Source organism: Crocodylus siamensis, chromosome 1 (genome assembly GCF_052110815.1).
Source record: "Crocodylus siamensis isolate JL-2025a chromosome 1, ASM5211081v1, whole genome shotgun sequence".
Classification (NCBI taxonomy): domain Eukaryota; kingdom Metazoa; phylum Chordata; order Crocodylia; family Crocodylidae; genus Crocodylus; species Crocodylus siamensis.
The window spans coordinates 342,307,665-342,326,474 of record NC_143395.1 but is presented as its reverse complement, the minus strand read 5'-3'; the positions used below and the strand labels follow the sequence as shown (position 1 = coordinate 342,326,474).

At 39.5% G+C, this 18,810-nt stretch overlaps 1 protein-coding gene across 9 annotated transcripts in view; it reads right to left on the bottom strand.

Annotated features, from left to right (window-relative positions):
- The window catches only part of KLF12 (KLF transcription factor 12), a 373,566-nt gene that overhangs the window by 126,581 nt on the left and 228,175 nt on the right, over nt 1-18,810 (bottom strand). For 6 of the 9 annotated variants that reach the window (XM_090024336.1, XM_090024346.1, XM_090024327.1 and 3 more), the window contains 2 exons: nt 8,659-9,196; nt 961-1,050 (listed from right to left, as the gene is read on the bottom strand). In XM_090024336.1, coding sequence (XP_089880462.1) covers nt 961-1,050; nt 8,659-9,196 — 628 coding nt within the window. The remainder of the gene's footprint in view (nt 1-960; nt 1,051-8,658; nt 9,197-18,810) is intronic. The other 3 variants (XM_090024365.1, XM_090024390.1, XM_090024383.1) reach the window with 1 other exon arrangement.

Below are 18,810 nucleotides of genomic sequence, written 5' to 3'. Positions count from 1 at the left end.
TTAGCAGTGGTACAGTAATCTGGCATTATTTCTCATTTTAAGTTCTAATGATTCTGCTCAAACTTATATTTTTAATAGATATCTTTAGTAGTTTAAATGGGTAACATTTTACATACTGGTGAACAGCTAAAAGATGACTTTTCAAATGTGCTAGTATATAAGTTATATTTATGGCTTATACATGCTCCTTGTGCGATATAAAGAGCTGTATTATAGGCATCTCTGCCAGGTCTATGTGAAACCTACGTATGCACAACTATATCAAATAATTGATGATCTTGTAATTAAGGCAGTATCACAATGCATACATAGAAAGGGGCTCAAGAGGGTTGTACAAGCCAATGTAAATTTGGCATGCCTATCTTCTGAGGACTTAACTTTGCAACTTTTTCTTAACATAAGGGCTTTTTTTCTTAGCAGAGGTTTTTGGATGCATTTTCCTAATTGTTTAAAAGTAAACACTGAAAGAATATTACTGCCATTGCATGCAAGTATTTTGACCTTCTATGGGTTATCAATAAGGAAGAACAACTATACAGGACTCTAGAAGGTAATGGAGTAAGTGATAGCAACAGAAGGCTGTTATTTTCTCAGTAGACTTGCCACTAGAGGTTCATGGAGACATATCATTTGCTGGTAGTTTTAACAGGCATTTGGATAATAGGATAGCCAAAGAACACTCAGGAACAAAGGAACAGATAAAGAGGATGTTTTATAGAGGAATGTACCTTAACCGTTACAGAACTTTTTGTTCATGTCTCCATCAACCTCTCTGCAACCCCTGCCAGTATCCACTCTGAAATGCCTTTCTGCTCTCTCCTCTTGCCCCATCCCTCTCATCTTCCCCCATCTTTTCTCTGTCCACAGCTCCTTCTTCGCCTTGCTCTTGCTCTACTATATTCCCACATCTTTTCTTCCCTCCCATCATTCAACTTCCATTACCCTAGGCTGAGATCCTACCTTCTTGTATTTCTTTTTTCTCTCCTTCTCCCCAGCCAGTTTCTCTATTCAAATCAGCTTCTTTCCCCACCAAGTCTGCCAGTGTACCAGCTGAAAAAAGAGGAAATAAGTCATGTTTAACTCTTCTCAGTCAATGTATTAAAGAATCTATAGAGTGGCTACAGAAAGACAAACCAGAGAAGCCTCCCCACAAGCATGTTTCCTGGTTTGGGACATGTGATTGGGAAAGGGTGGACAAAGACTAACTGGGAATGTCCTGTTTGGGGCACACTGTTGCTTCAACATAGATTTACCCATCATCTCCCCATTTTAAATTCTTCTCCCCACCAACACAGCTGCTGTTGCCAGTGCAATTGCAGGGAGAGGCCTGCTCAGGGTTGCAGACCTTTGCTGGAGCATGCTCATTTTACTCTGTGGGGGTGACTCATGTACAGTCCCACTTGGGTATAGGAGCAATGAAAGAATGGAGGAGACTTATTCAAATGTAATCTTTGAAGAACGTATCTAGTGACTTACAAAAGGTGTCTGCTAAGTGTGTATGAACAGGCACTATTTTGGAGGCTCATAACTTGGCCAAAAATTATGCACATTTCAACTGGAATGGCAAAAGGCACAGCCCTGCTCAGGGTGACCTTCCTCACCAAATTTCAAGTCCATGCTCCAAAGGGTGGAGATTCTAGGTTTTCTCCACAAAACAATTACAAACACATATTGTTTGAATGTGACAACAACAATGTATTTTTTGTTAACCTAATTTTATGAAACAGCTAAATAGTTTTAGCCAGAACTTTCCTCAAACAAGTCAGCTTGAGGCAGACAAGTACAATGGAAAATTTCAGTCTAATGATAAATGTATAGCAAAATTCTCAGCAACTAAAGACATGGTTTTAATAAAAAAGTGTCAGGAAGCTTTATCTGTCAGTGTTATATTACCCATAGTAACTTTAATTACACCTTTTAGAAACATGCAGTAATACTAAATTGAAAAAAAAATGTTATTCGAGTCTTTCATATGTCTTTAGCATGCTGGAACACTTCAATACAGAGCAGTAATTGGTAGTTATCTTTTACCATGCAGAAAACATTTGTCAAAGTTGCAGCTAAACGACAAAGTAGTAAGCCTAATCCTCCAATGCTCACTGAGGTACAACTTTGATTGAAATACAGACAGTGTTGTCTGAACACAGGCTGTGGGACAGGGACCCACTAGAAATGAAATCACCTATATGTTTTTATTACCATATTTACTCAATAGAAAGCCTCAGATCAGACCCTGATTATATAAGACGACCCCCTGATAATCAGATTTTATATGCAGAAAATTTATAAATTTGTTATAATTTTCTAGGTATAGAATCCTCTAATTATTGGAGGTTTGTCTTGAATTTGTCCCCTTCCCACTGCTACAGGCAGGAAAAGAAATCTAGGGGGTTAGGTAGCCCCTTTGCTCTCTGCTGCCTGTCCCCTCCCCACTTCAACTTTTTCCTCTGACAGCTCCTTCCCACTCTTTTTACAGTCAGACCCTGCCCTCCCCAGGCACATCCCCATGAGTGCACACATGTGGTTTCCAGTGCTGCAGACTGTCTGCAGTGCTGCAAACTGCATGTGCTGCAAACCTCACACACTGTACATACAGACATTTGCTGCACTGCTGATTTAAAGTGTTGTGGGTTTTTTTTTTTAAATCTGTACCAGAAAAAGTGAGACGGTGAACATGGTGGCAGCATGTGATGCCCAAAACCACAGCCTGGACAGCCAGAGGCATGATCCAGCTGCCAGCCAGGTTCCACATGCCCAGGTCACCACTGCTGCAGCTCCAGGAGGCCCCCAGGATGTCAGGTAAGGTTGCTGGGACCAGCCCAAATGCATCGCATTCCTATCCTACCCAAGACACCTTGCTGCATGCCAGATACCAGCTGATTTGAATAGAGGTGCAGGGGGCATTCAACTCATGGGGATGCACCCCCTGAGCATTTGGAAGTGATGTGCAAATTTGAAAACAATAACCTTGAAATTAAACATGACTGTAGCAATTTGCATATAGTATCCATATAGACTTAGTTCATCTAGAATTGATGCATGTTACCTTTTTTTGGAACTGCTGCAAGGTTTATCACGGGTGCTCCATAACACACCTTTGAGCAGCATTTTGGCACCTACTTTCTATATAATACAAGCTATGCATGATATTAGTCCAAAGCCAAAGGCTCATGATTTACCACATAGTTAATTGTGCTGGGCCCGACCAGAGTCAACAGCATTTCAAGGCATGGTCACCCACAGGTCAGCACTGCTCACTGTGTGTGTGTACTCCAGATACCCCAACAAAGGATTCATGTGCTAATTTGCCCCCACTCATGATTGGAACTGGGTGTTCTTGTCACAAGTTCTGGGATGCTTCAAAATTTATATGCAGATGAGGCGCAGGGATTCTGAGTGAACTGTTTGGGGCACTGTTTCATGATGTTTGCCAGACTTTTAAGGCTGGTGAAGAAACAGGAATTATTGGAAATGGTTCAGTTGTGGAAGTGAAGAGTAATTCAGAAGACAGGCAATGCAGTTTCTCACTGTGACCTGAAAAAGGGTGGTGAGGGGGGCTGTGCTTAATGAGCACTACCATATATCTTATTCATATAGACTGCACTAACTTATATCCTTGTGGTATGTTCCCATCAACATCTTGGCCTTTTTGGCTAAGATAAAATGTGGCATTTTTGGCATGAAGGAGAGGGTGTCAGGGATTGCTCTGGCTCTCCAAGTGCATGCGGTATTGTAGTGTATATACCAGGCCCAGTACCAGCTACTTGAGGAGGGAACACGCACCCATTTTTTTAAGGGTCACACAAAAAAAATGTTCTCATCAGCATTCTTGCTCAATGTGGGTCATGTGTTTTATACTCATGCTCAATTTTGGCTCAATATAATCAACTTCATAGTTGGTTTCCATTACTGATCACATGCTGCTTTTAGCAGCAGTTTAATAATAGACAATTATTATGGAGATTTCTTTGTATGCGATTATAAGACACGGGGCTTTATTCAATATGCCAATGGGTGGGGGAATCTCATCTTGTATTTGAATAAATAATATATCTACATAAAAAAAAAGTATGATAGTTGTGCCATAAGCTGATCTATTTCTCTCTGTGTTAACAGTGGCCACATATAGACATTCAGTTTCTCTTGGGAGAACAACCAGGGTTAGTTTCTCCTAACTGACTGTATATGTTCTCTTCTGAGAGAAGCCACAGCACAATTCTTCAGCATCGCAGAGTGCTTTCCTCCTGCCCATCCCAAAGTGTGTCACTTGCCTGACTGCCGCTCCAGCCAGGCAGCGAGCAGAGCATAACTTAGGGGTGGTCAAAATGAGGCCCATGGGCTGGATGTGGCCTGTCAGGCCATTTTATCTAGCCTGTAGAGCCCCTAAAAAAATTTAGAAAATTTACATTTATCTTCCCCTAGCAGCCTGTCATGAGGTCCTCTATTGTTTGCCAAAACACAGTAAGTGGCCCTCCGCCCAAAATAACTATCCGCCCCTGGACCCTTTCACAAGCCCCACATTATGCAGCTGGGAGGTAAGTTAAGCCTAAGCAGTCTCAGTCAGCCACTGATGCCATCTGTCTCTGGGCAGACTGAGGGAGCCTGAAGAGCATGCTGCGATGTGTGCATTGGGGGCTCCTGGCTGCACAGCATCACCTGCAAGCTCTCTGCTCTTCAGGGGCTCAGGATTCAAATACATGTTCAGGCATCTGCCAGAAAAACAAACCCAGGAAAATTTCCCCAGATCATTTGAATGTATGTACACAGGCATGGGTAGGACACTCAGTTTTTCAAGGTATCATCTTATATTTTAAAGCAGTTTTATTAAGGCAACCTTTAAAAAAAAATAAAAAAATAAAAAAATGTTTTCTGAAACTGTTTATTAGTAACTCATTTCATAACAATATGTGAAACCAACACCAGTGTTGGGCATCCTCAGCTCCTATTAATTGTAGCTAGAATTGAAGGTGCTCAGGATCAGCTTTTCTTCTTTGTTAATTACTCTGACCATGGAAGAACAGTGTGAAAGCAAAAAATGGTGGCTTTAAAATTAAAACAGATGCAATGTCTAAATATGCTGCATTAACGCTTGCAGTGTGGCAGCTCCCAACGCAGTAGATGAGGAAATGAAAAAATAGCTTCATTCAGATACTCTAGATGCTTTCAAATTTCAGTGTATTGGGCAGTAAGCAGTCAAATGAATAAGAAAAAGTGTTGAACCATTTTCTTTCACAATAAGGATCAAAAATGGAATTTAAAATTGTTTTTCAAATGGGGTTTGTATATGTGTGCACACAAATGCATACATATGCATATACACATGCTCATACAGTTGTTGTACACATAAAATATGTCCTTACTTATACCTGGTCCTTAGAAAGAATTTGGGTTACTGTGTAAGGTGAAAACCACCTGTTTGAGAAACTGTATGTATGATGGGAACTCAGAAGAAAGCAGAGTTTGGGGGAAAAAGATCATTTGGGAACCATCTGAATAGGAGATGTGAATGAAAGCACTGGAACAAGATGGTATCACTGAGAAGGAAAATAATACTGGGAGAAGAGGACATGACCGTACAGATCAGTAAGAAGTACTAATAAGAAGAGAAAGGGAGATGAGAGGAAGGAGATACTGCTATAAGGAAGAGAGCCAAGAAAGCAAAAAGCGAAGAAAGGAGAAAAGCAGAGGGGGATTTAATGATTGATTGTGTTGAACAGAGAATTCAAGCAGAATATGAATAGAGAAGTGTCCTTTTGACTTAGTGGCTGTTAGAAATCAGGGCAGTCTGGTTAGAGAAAAAAGCCATATTTTAGGGTTCATGGGAAGGATTAATAGAAGAAATGGAGGGGAACAGACAGGCCACTACAGAAGGACAGTTTCGAATGACATTAGGGAGAGATGTGCAGTAGCCGATTTAATTCAGAGGTGATTCGGGCCGATTCGGCAGACAAATCTCCAAATCCAAATCAAATTGGGAGACCAATTAAAAGGTCAGAACTGAATCAGAAGCCTCCGAATTGATTCATGAAATATTCAGCACTGCTTTGTAGATTCGGCCATACGCTAAACAGGCAGCAGTCCTCACTACGCTGGACACAACTGCCTCCAGCTGGTAAGTCTGTTGTAGTAGGCAGAGGGTAGAGGGAAGGGGTGTGGGGGAGGGAGGGACTGGGGCTGGGAGAAGCTGCCCAACTTGGGCAGAGGGGTGCCATGCCCACACTCCCCCCTCCCTCCCCAAGTCTTGCACCCCCCCCCACCCCAGCTGGACAGCTTGTCCCAGACCCAGCCCCAATCCCTCCTTTCCCCATTCCCCTTCCCTTCCCCCTCCACCCACCACAACAGACTTACCAGCTGGAGGCAGCTGTGTCCAGCGTGGTGAGGACTGCTGCCTATTTAGTCTATGGCCGAATCTCCAAAGGGGCGCTGAATCTTCAGATCCAATTTGACTTAATTGAATCGGGGCAGTGATTCAATTCTCCAAATCGAATCACTGTCCCGCTGAATCTGAAGTGAATACTTGCTGCTTCAGACAGGCCTAATGTGCAATCCAGAGAATATTTCCTCACTATATAAAGATCAAAATGTTTTTGTAATCAAAGCAGATATAGTTGAATGGAAGCAAATTTAAAAAAAAAAGGAAGAGGAAGGCAGAATGTGCTTAGATAAAAGCTGTGGCAATGATAAAGAAAAGTATCTCTTCAGGAAAACACCTAAGTCAATAGAACATGGGCAAAGAATTACAATAAAGCATATGCTTAACCTTTTTTGCCCAAATAGGGACTAATATTGCCAGCATTAACTTAACTTAAATCAACCCCAAGAAGAAAGAATGAACAGATTAGGAGACCAATTTTGCCAGTGACAGTGGCTCATGTTAATTGAGGGCAGAATTTGTCCCTGCTGATTTATTTTTATGTTACCGAACAGGATCAACCTTTAGATGCAAGTTAAAGGTAGACACATTAGACAATTCTGAAACCGCATTTCTTATTCATTTGGGTAGAGGATTAGCACAACTTCAATTTTCAGAGCAATGCCCTTCTATCATCTTTATTTCATATTTTAGCTCAAAAGGCTAAATGGCATTGTGTCCACTGAATAGAAACAATGAGATGCATATATGAAATTAAGTTTATCTTTTGATTTATGTGAAATCAATGCCTTTTCTTATTTGCATTGTTTTACACAATAAAGAAGGAAAACACACTTCAGAAAGAGCTAATAAAAGATGACTTCCTGGAGTAGATTACTGCCATTATCCTTTTATTATAATTATTCAAATTAACCTGTACATTACTATCAGAGGTATTAGTGATAGCAAAAAGGGTGAAACTGATGAGAAAAAAATTAGAAGATGGCTTAATCCCTCTTTTTTCTTTAGCCATAAGTCAAGAGATTCGGCAGTGCTAGTTAACAATCTCTGCCAACAATAGCATAATAGAGAGGGTTGTCAGCATAGCTCAGCATCTCTGCATCTCAAGTTGGTGGGTGGAAATTGCTACAGCACACTAGCTTCTGATGAAAAGGCGGTAGCGAGTTTCCATTTTCATGAACTCAAGAGAGTGCTGCCTACAGATAATGCATCTACTCACCATCCCTTTTCAGAAAGTTAATATCTATGAACATCAGATATATATTTTTTGTCTGATCTGAAAATCAGGTGTAGCTCAGTCCCAGTACAAAATATGAAACTAAACAACAAATCAAGAAGATTTGTTTATCAGTGTGCACTAGACTGGTTTCATTTGTCATGTTTTAAGTAATGGCAAAGTGCTCTAAAACAATGTAATTTCATGAAGTGTAATAAAATGTCTTAAAACATCATCAATTTCCAGGCTTGAAACAGAAACCAGATTCACTATGGGTTCAGTGTTCTGTATTCTGAACGCATAAAATAAGTGTCCTTTTTGCACAGGGGGAATAAGGGAATAATTTATGAACAAAATTATGCTATTAAAAAGCATAAAAGCCCAGCATAATAGTGAAATGTAAAAATATACAGTTATTGTATATTACAATGTTACAAGTGTGTCAAAGGAAAAAAAACCTTTTGGCTAAAAGGATCTCTTAATTAAGCAAGAAGGCATACAAGGGATAGTATGAAACATACCATTAAATTCGATGCGCTCTTATAAGGCCTATAAGTAAGGTTATGTATTAATACCTTCTGCTTCATCTTCAAGCAACATGTCAGATTTGGGGTAGATTTGCCCATGCTCTAATCATCCAAATTCAACAAATCTTTGAAATTAGCCTCTGCCAGTCTCTCCCTTTTGTTTCCCCCATGGCAGCTAATATCTGTCACACAAAGCACCAATCCATACTTTCTAGGCACATCTATTTTTAGTATAGTCTTCTTCCATTCAAGATATCATATAATCACCTCTGCCCATTTCTGCTTTCCCAGTTCCTAATATATCTTGCTCTCACCCTTGACTCTCACAAGTCTTCAGTTCTTTCATACTCATTTTCCTACTGACACCAGTAAAATTGAACCAGGGTGAATATGGTTGTTTTCTAGATTGAAGCTTTTTATAAACTTTGGACAAAATAAATTTAATCAAATGAAGTTTTATAAAGCAATTAGCATTACAATGTTTTTGTATGCTGCCTATATTACACTGATGCCACAGAAGCTTGACATAGAAAAGCTCTTACCTTTGACATGACTTCTCCCATCCTCCAACAGTGGTACTACTATGGTATTGTTCATATTCCCAGGTGATCTCACAGCTGTGTAGACAACAGGTACCGACTGCACCACAACTGGAATACGGTGCACATGACTCATTTTGTTGGACTGTAAGTTCATGGGGCTTGAGGGTGGTACTGGATGGATTATGTGCAAAAACTGCTGGCTACTAACACTAGATGCAGGGGCCACGAGAGGACCTGAAGTTAATACTGATGGTACAGATGCCGCTGAAGATACTGATGTTATTACTGTAGGGGATGAAGCTGGCCGACTAGATGAAGTTGAAGTAGAAGAAGGAGAGGAAGCTGATGCTGTCATGGAAACTGGTGAAGATGAAGCTGCTGTAGGGGATGACCTGGCTTTGTTTATTGATAAGTCCACTGGCTCAGTTTGTGTTTGGAAATCGTCTGTACATAATGAATCCTCTGGGGTATCAGCCTTCATGTTGTTTAGCAACAGGGGTCCAGTTTCCATGTCTGGGTAGCTGTGGGCGATTGGAGACTGTTGGAGGAAGAAAAGGGGAGGGTCTGTTCAGTTGGTGATAGTAAATATATGCCATAGACAATTTAATTGCTACTATATATTTAACACACAGTTCACACTTGCTCTGAAGGTCATTGTTTTTTTTCATGACCTGAGTCAGCTCATGGTTGAAAAAGCAAAACACGCAAAGAAGACACGCAAATGAAGTTCTAGAATTAATTTCAAGAAGCCAGATATTTCATCCTCTTCCTCTGATGCAGGATTAAACATCCATGATGGATGTTTGTCTAGCTTGTTCTTAAAAGCTTTGAGTGATTGTGATCCCATAATCTTCCTATGTAGTCTGTTCCAATCTACAATTATTCTTAGTGTTAGAAAAAATTACCTACTATCCAACCTCATTTTCCCATACAACAACTTAGGCCAATTGCTTCTTGCTCTACTTCCAGCAGACATGGAAAGCAATTGATCACCATACTCTTTCTGATAACCTTTCACAAACTTAAAAACAATTATAATTCTTCCTATTCACCCCTATTAGTTTTCCTTTTTCAAGACTAAAAAGCCCCAATTCTTTCAACTTTTCCTTGCGAGCCATGATTTTTAAACTTTTATCACTCTTGTTGCTCACATCTGGACTCTCTCCTCTTTCTTAAACTGTACTCCAAGCTGAGACCTCACCAGTAGATAAGAATATTTCTTTTCCTTTACTTACATATGACACTCCTGTTAATGTATTGAAAGAGATTGTTTTTTTGCAACAGTATCCCACAGTTGATGCATATTCAGTTTGTGATCCACTACAATCCACATATCTTTTTCTCCAGTACTGATTCTTTGTCAAGTATTCCCCATTTTGTATTTAAGTATTCACTTGTTTCTCCCACAGTATAGAATACTGTACTTGTCTTTAGTTAATTTAATCTTATTGATTATGAATCTTTTCTGCCACTTACCAAGATAATTTTGAATTTTAATCCTGTTCTCCAAAGGGTTTGCAGTGTGGTGTCATCTGCAATTTTTATGCAAGTCTTTAATGACAATTTTGAATAATACCTGACTTCAACAGGACCATACTTGATATGTTCTCCTACTCTGACAGTGAACTATTAAAATACTTTTTGATTATGGATTTTCAATCATTGTTAACATGATGGATGAAGAGAAGACCATCTATGTGTAATTCTGCAGCTACATAAAATACATTACACTATATCTTTCAGCTAAATGAAATATGTCCACAGCATTGAATTTGTACAGTGTTACGCTATTGGCTTACCATGAGTGGCAGACAGGATTTGATTCCATATTGCAACACTGCAAAATGACCTGTAAAAAGCAATTGCTGGGCTATTTCAGATTTCACTTAAACTAACAGAATTCTTTCATATATAGACATAATTAATGACCTCTTTATTTGTTCCTACTATACACACATCCCACAGTCTCTAGACTTTATAACATCTCCCAGATACCTGACCAAACACCATTGTTCCGAAATTACTAATTCCCAAAGTCCATTGTTTTTGACAAATTAACTAGTTATTACTGCAATCAAACAATCCTCTCTTTTTGTTTCTTAGAACTAACCTACATTAAAAATGGTTTGTTGAAAGCTTTTTCGTTGCTGGTTTAAACCAAATTCCAGAACATAAAGAAGCTTCAATAGGAAAGAAAAGTAGCAACATTAGCAGTATCAACAACAGCAGCCTGATCAGAATGGAAAACCCAACACGTACAATTCCTAAGAAACTCTGTCCATCCAATGAAAAGAATATGGGACCTTGATTATGACTGAACTGTGTTCAATTCTGCTCACTTTTCCCAAGAAAGATAAAACAGGCTTAAATAAGAGTTCAAAAGATTGTTAACAACATGATTTGATACATAAGACCTCTGTACAGAAAGGCACCACAAATTTATTCAGAGAATAAATTAATAAAGAAACAGGATATAAGCATATAAAATAATCTATTAAATCAAAGGCTAATGAGAAGGCCAAAGGACGCCTCCCTCTCTCCTAATATAAGAACAAAGGAACTTTTAATTAAATTGAATAGCAACTGATTCAAAATTGAGAAAAGGAAACACTTTCTTTGAATAATGCATAATAAAATTTGTGGAACTTATTGACACAAAATAATTTTGACATTAACAGTTTAATAAGATTCAAACAAGTACCAGACCTTTATCTTATTAATGTGAAAAGAAAGTAGTTTTGCAGCAATTATATGACCAGGGCTCAATCTTTATCAATGATACATATTTCTTTAGGCATAATTTAGCCTCTTTGTGGTCCACATCCCCACTGGTAAAAAATGGGGACAATAATACTTCCTTTCACCAACCCTTCATCTATTTATAAACTGTAAAGTCTTTTAGGTACTATTTGTTGCTTACTTTATGCTTATAAACCAAAACAATGGGACCTCATTCTCAGTTGGGTCTTCTAGGTACTATTTTATTTCAGATACAAGCAGTAATTGTACATGAATCCAGAGTCAAAAAAGATAATTTCAGTTCCACGTTAAACAATCATTGATGTGGCTAGGAAGGACTATCCTTAATATGACACTTATTTCGCAGATGTCTACAACATAGCTTCTTGTACTTTCCTCAGAAGCACACTACATAGGTTGCAGTCAGAAACATGATTCTGATGCAGATGGACCACTGGTTTGGGAATGTCTGTACTACTTGCATACTTTGCTGTACCACATCTATACAAGTGACATTGGAAACTATATCTTTTTGATCATAAAACTAGCTATGTGCAAATATAAAAACAAAATCACGAATCTAAAAAATACAGAGTAATTCATTTCCACATGATTGGCAATCATTTCTTTATTAGCAAAAAAAAGTTTTACATACTCTTTGCATGAAATACTGGCTCTGCTAAGACCATGGGAGTGTTGCCATTAATTTGAGTAGGACCAAGAATTCATCCTCGGTATTCATATAATTTAGTTTTCTGATATCACTGGTAATTTAAGTTATGATGGTGATAATCTTCAATTAAGAATGTCTTTTTAGGTCTGGTTGCTCCATATTACCACCAAATAATGTACTTCATGCAGTATATTACCAACCTCTTGCAATGAAAACTATGGGATTTGATACTGAACTTCTATTTTGCTCCTTTACTTGTAAAATTTGACTTGCATTTAACATTTTCTGCTAATAATCAGAAACATGAGAAGAATCTGAGGGATTGGTGGCAGGGGATAATGACTAGGTCATGGAGGATCACAGAACAAGTTACTAACAGACAGTGCTCAACTAATGGGTTTGACATGAGAGAACAGAATAAAACAACTATGCACACACCACTAATACTATTGCTAAATAGCCCAAAGCCCCTGAAAACACCTCACACACTGGGGATTTTTTCCCGCTGTTGTCATATTTTGAAATTTCCTATTGGTCCCCTTCCCCTCTTTTGTGCATCCTGGATCTTTGAGGTAGCCTGTAGGTTGATTGCCACCACAATCATCTCACAGAATTTAGCAACTGGGTCACAGGCAATCTTGAGGAGTGCTGGAGTAGACTGGTACCTACTAGGGGAGGATCCAGACTAGGGGCCAAGGCTATACAAAAGGGTCAGAACCAGGGTGCAAGTCAAAGGTCTAGTCAATAAGCAAGATCTCTGTCCAGGCAGTGCCAGAAGCCAGGCCAAAGGGGAATAGACTGCTGCTGTGGGTTGTGAAGTGTTGAATGGCCAAGGCCCAAATGAAAGGCCTGGTCTTATATATTAGACCCAGTCAATTTTGCAGCCAATGAGCATGGCCCTTGCAGCCATTCTGAAAACAGATGGTCCTGCTGAGGGTGCAGATTGTCTTCTAGCAAAAATTTCATCTCAGAGGAAGCCTATATTTTTCACTGTGGTAGCTATAACTGGTCTTTTGAATACAGCAGTTGCAGCTGCTTTTCCTAAGAAACTCATAACGAAGTGCTGACTCCCAATTCCTATAACAGATTAGTAGCTACAGTGCTTTCCCAGGAAATAGGAGACCTGGGCTCTTTCTAAGAGAGTGCCCTAACCATAATATGCCATTGAATACTAATAGAGAAAAGCTGCTGTTAATAAGGGGGTGAAAAAGTTATAGAATCTACATTTAATCATTCTATGGCATTAATGCTTTATTGTTTGTCTGCTTGCCTTCAAACAGAGTGGCTTTGGACCTTTTCAAACTTTATAGTAATAATAAAGTGTTCTGTTTATAAATTTGTCATTGACAAATACTAGCAGGAACACTCTCCGTGTCATTCTAATACTAGTAGTTCAGAAAAGAAAACATTTGACAACCAAAAAGCTGTGGGAGTGTGTAGTGCCTATAAAGATGGATAATGCATAAATGCATGGGCGACTGGTTCCTCCTGATTCTAGGTGGAGGGGGCACCTGAAAAAACCAGAAGTGGGTTTGGTGGTGGGGACAGGGCTGGCGAGCACCCACAAAACCCAGCGGCACTGGGGCTGGCAAGCACCTGCAGAAGCCAGCAGCAGCAGCAGCAGCAGCGGTGGGGACAGGACTAGAGAGCACCCGCAGAAGCCACTGGTGGTGGCAGCAGTGATGGGGCTGGTGAGCACCCACAGAAGCCGGCAGCAGCGAGGACAAGTTGGTGAGCAGCCGTGGTGGCAGCAGTAGGGGACAGCTCTGTCGGGGGGTGGGGCACGAGTTCCCCCATTCCCCTTCTACCAGTCGCGTATGCATAAATGTGATGGATGACACCTCCCACCTTCCCAGAGACAGTTTTACTTTACTTTCTTCTCTCTAGTTCACCACATTTCACTCCTACCATTTTACTTTTGTCTACATTTTGAAGTTCTTTTCTGCTTATAGCATGTCAGTCATACCACCACTACTTAACCTCTCTGATTCCTGTCAACAACTAAGCAACATAGGTCTTAAACTTTCATCATAGCATAACTGGGTAACCTCCAACAGGCCTGGGTAACCTGCAAGTGTTGCTGGGCCAAAGATAACCTTATTTCAGTAACTCATCCTGATGTTATACAATTCATAAACTCACAGGTTATTCAGCCCCTAGTGAATCTATCTGCCCTCACTGACTTGTATTGCTCTACCCAATAGAATTCATAAACTCTGACAAACAGAGGTCCAAAGTCAAACTTGGCAGGGTTCTTTAAAGGTCAAAAAATTATAAAGAAGCTACATCAAAAACACATTGATGAGAGCAACTGAATCAGAATAGAATAAGCTTATAGAATAAGACAGCTCTAGGATACCAAGTTAAAAAGGAAGTTAGAAAAACCTGTAATCACTCAAACTGACACATCTCACAAACACCATCCCTTACTGTCACCAAGTCTGTCCCACATTATTTTCCTCTAAGCACAGCAAACCTTACATAAGAAGCTCCAGGTAGAATGATTTAGTTCTGGCAAAATTAAAGGATAGGAAAAAACCAAATCTATGCTGAAAAATTAGCTGCAACCTTAACGACAGAGTCATTGCTGCTGCTGCACAAGGATGAATCATGGTCAGAAGTGCAATCATGTAGCCTCTTGGATTGTCAGTACAGGGCTGGGTTAAGTTGGAAGAGCTTTCAGCTCTGAATATGATACTAAGTGGATAAGATTTAAATGACCAAAACTATGGGTTATAGATTTTGAAGGTTTCACTTTCAAAGTGGGAAGTTTTATTTAAAGTGGAAAGTTTTCCAGACTCTTTGAGTAGAGGTAAGGAGTAGAATGTATCCACCTGAAGTCCTACTTTCCTTGCAACTCTACCCTGAAGTAAGTGTGGTTCTCCTCATCCTTTTGTGTTCTGGACTGAGTACTGGAAGAATAGAAAACCTCAGTTTATGTGGTCCTAAGGTCTAGCTTGCAGGTTCTGTAAGTTACTAAACTCTTTCCACAATGTAATGGTAAACCTGAAACTACTTAAAGTAATGGTGGAGCTTTAAGATTTGGATCTGATATTGCCATGTGAGACGATGCCTGGGTGCTGAGATGCCCCCACCTAGCACCATCAGAGTTGTTATCACCATGGTAGGGTAGAGCCTTGAAGATCCAGATCTAGCACTGTCACCCAGAAGTGACAAGATCCTGTGAGATGGTGATGCTGAAGTGGCAACAGGAAGTGAGATGCTGGCATTGGGATAGAACAACAAGCTAGAGTTTGTGGCATAGCAAGAGGTTACTTCATGGAAGTAAGACAAAACTCCTCCCTAAAGGATGGACATGGACTTGGAGTGGTCCTGAGTGCACTCCTAGATACTGGGACTTTACAAACCAGTAACAAATAATGAATAGAGTTTCCCAGCCTTGAATGAAGCAGGAAACAAGGTCTCAAACTGATATTTGCCCATTAAAAGAGTTATTGTGTTATAATAAAATAAATGATATGTTTCTTTCTATGCCTCCTTTGTTTTCTTGTGTTATTAATAGATTAGCAAAGGCACTTAAAAGTTGTACTGTTCTGGTTCAGCACTTCAATTATAGATGCCTGGATTGCCAAATATAATCCAGAAGTCCTGCATTAGGCATGGGGAGTGTTAGGCACCTCACAATAGAGTTTACAACAGTCAGCATGATGAATGGGAAACTGCCTGTCAGCCAAGAGGAAACACTGAAGAGAGGGAGTGTCTTAACCCCAGCCTTTTTAGGGGCTATTTCAGGATTCACAGCCTGAAACTCATGCTTGGAGTTAGGCACATTCAAAAATCAGGAAAGGCCTTCAACAGAGACTGAGGCTACACTATCCTAATGCTGTACATGTAACACTGTATCTCCGGGTGGGTCTTTGCCAATGGGGAATGAACCCAAGCTGTCTGATTTCAACAATATAAGCCTCTACTGACAACTAAAAAGATCCAACTCTCACTGTCAAGGCTGAAGCTAATGGAAATGGTCAGGAACTTTTCAACTAAACACTCTTTCATTAAAAAAAAGCTGATTCATAAAAAAGGTTTTTTTTTCCCTCCAGCAATGCATCAGTTTTATCAAACCTTTAATCTGCAAAGAGCACCCAGCTTTAGGTAGGAATTTCAAGTCAACCGCAAATAGAGAAACTCCCCCGGTAACAGTCCACTAGGTTAGGATACTCATCTCAGCTTGCAACTGTCTTTATATCAGTTGTTCCTGTTAATGCCATTGCAATTTGTATGAATAATTAAGTGCAACTGGCACTGATGGTGACTAACTGCTTGCATCTACACAAGACTTTACTGCGTACTAGACTAATCTACTGTACAGTAAAGCATCACTATCTACACATGCACACATTTACTTTGCAGTAAATTAGGCTACTGCACAGTTAGCTACTACCTGTAAATACCTGTTGATACTGTGCAGTAACATTTGTTTAGATGCTGACAGGGAGCAAATTTGCTCCCAGTCAGCCTAGACAGCAGGGGGCCACAGGGGACATGGAGTTCTCTGTCTCTGGTCCTGGTGCTGCTCACCTCCCCGACTTCCCCCAGGAGCTGGGAGCCAATCAGTACTGGGACAGGGGAGCTCTCTGTAGACATGTTCCTGGTAAGGCTTACTGCACAGTATTTATTTCATAGTAAGCCTACTGCAAATTAACAGCACATGCAGGTGCACCCACTGTAGCCCAGACATTAAGGCCCTTCTGTGGGAATGAAATAATCTGTTTCAGTTCTCTCTTCCAGTGAATTATTTATGCAAAGTGGAACAACTCCACCTGATAACACTGGGAGATACACACCCTAGGAGAGGAAGTTGCTGGTGGTATTTAAGAGGGATATGGGGTGGATGGTAGAAGAAGAACTTGAACTTGGGTCACCCATTCCCATTTGACCACTGGACTACTAACTCCTTTAGGGCAGGTAGGGAGTTCTCATCTTCTCATTTTCCCTGAGAAATTCTAAAAAGTTTGGGTTTTGTTCCAGTGAGGAACAGAATAAATTTTGACATTTTTGCAGGGCAAGAAAACTTTATCCCACACACATTTAATAATGGGAGAATCAACCTTTGTATTATACTCACTCCTATACTGAAATAAGATTCCTTGTCGTAAAGAGCTGAGACACAGATCGGCCACTTAGATGCCTGACTCCTATATATAACTACCATTGATTTCAGTGGGAATTAGGTAACAAAATGGGAATAAGGTGCGCACCTTTGTGGATCTGGGCCTTAGATTACAAGAGATAACATGTGAATGAAGTAAACAAAAAACACTGTAGCAGCAGGGAAACAATCATAATTAACATTATAAGCTATGATCTCAGTCCAACACCAATATATTTGATATCAGATGGATGCAAACAGCTCTGGATAGTAAGACCCTCACTCCCCCCCCTCCCCCCCCAAAAAAAATTGCCATTCTTAATATCATTCTCAAGAAAAAATAAACTGAGCATATATGTTAGGCACTGCACTTGGCCCTTTTGTGTTTATAAGTGTGTGTGGTCTGTAGAAAGAGATACAATTATAAAAAACCTCTTCAAAACTAATCATCATTTAGAACTAATCATGCATAAACAGGAGGATAAGATTCAGATTTCGAGGTATGTTTTATTTAGCATCTAAATTACCCAATAATATTACTTTAACCTGTCCATTTCTTGGCTATACACTGTAAGGTATTATCATACTCATTGAACTGTGACACCATAACTGTTTCAGCAGGAGAAAAAGAAGCAGCAGCCTTCTGCAACAGATTAGACCAAGAACAAGAAGACAAGCTTTAGTAGAGAAAGAGATCCCTTTCTAAATAGCATTAATTTTTAAGCATAAGTTTAATGATGACTACAAATACATTTAGTGTAAAATGACTTATGCTTAAATAATGTATTTCAAAGACTGAGTAAGCATTGAGGTTAGGCTTTAATTCTACCTCCTTTCCCAAAGATTGACAGAAGAGACACCAGCCAAATGATTTCTGCACTGGCACTGAAGGAAGGCTGTTAGTCCCTTCCTTTTAGAGCCAATACTAATTAGCCCCTATATGGTCTGGTAAATGAAACACAAGAGTGATACAGTTCCTGAACGTGAAGCCCAATTTTCATGGCATTACAAGCTTCCCACAGACTTTCCATAATCAATCCTTTCCAAAAAACCCTCAAATGTTTAATATAGTTTAAAAAACCATAGATTTTCAACTACTAAATTATATTATATTTTATTTGCGCAGTATTAGAATGCTCCATCAAAAGGAGAACCCACTGAAAGAAATTCAATGCATGGTACAGTAATTTATGGATATGGTACAAAGCTATGCTTTAAGCGAAACAAGAATCTAACAAAGGCTTGAAACAATAATGGTGTAGAACTTGTCTAGAATATTACTTGTCTACAGTACACAAAGCATATTAATAATACATTTCTGTAACTTGCATACATATTTTCAATTCAGAAGGAAAAAGTGATTTATAAATAAATGGCAGAATGTTATGGAACCACAAAATCAAAGAAGTAAAATACTCTGAAAGCACCTGCATTGCCTTGCAAATTCTGGGTTGCTGAGGTTTTGAGCACACTAGTTTTAAAAACCTTAGATAACAAAACTTCGAAAAGTCCATTCAGCAGCCTAATAGAGTTCACTGCAGGAAGTTTTCCCCTAATAGTCAGCCTAATTTTCCTCCTCCTCAATTTCAACTAGTTAGTCTTACTTATCACCTTTCTTCAATTTTAAATG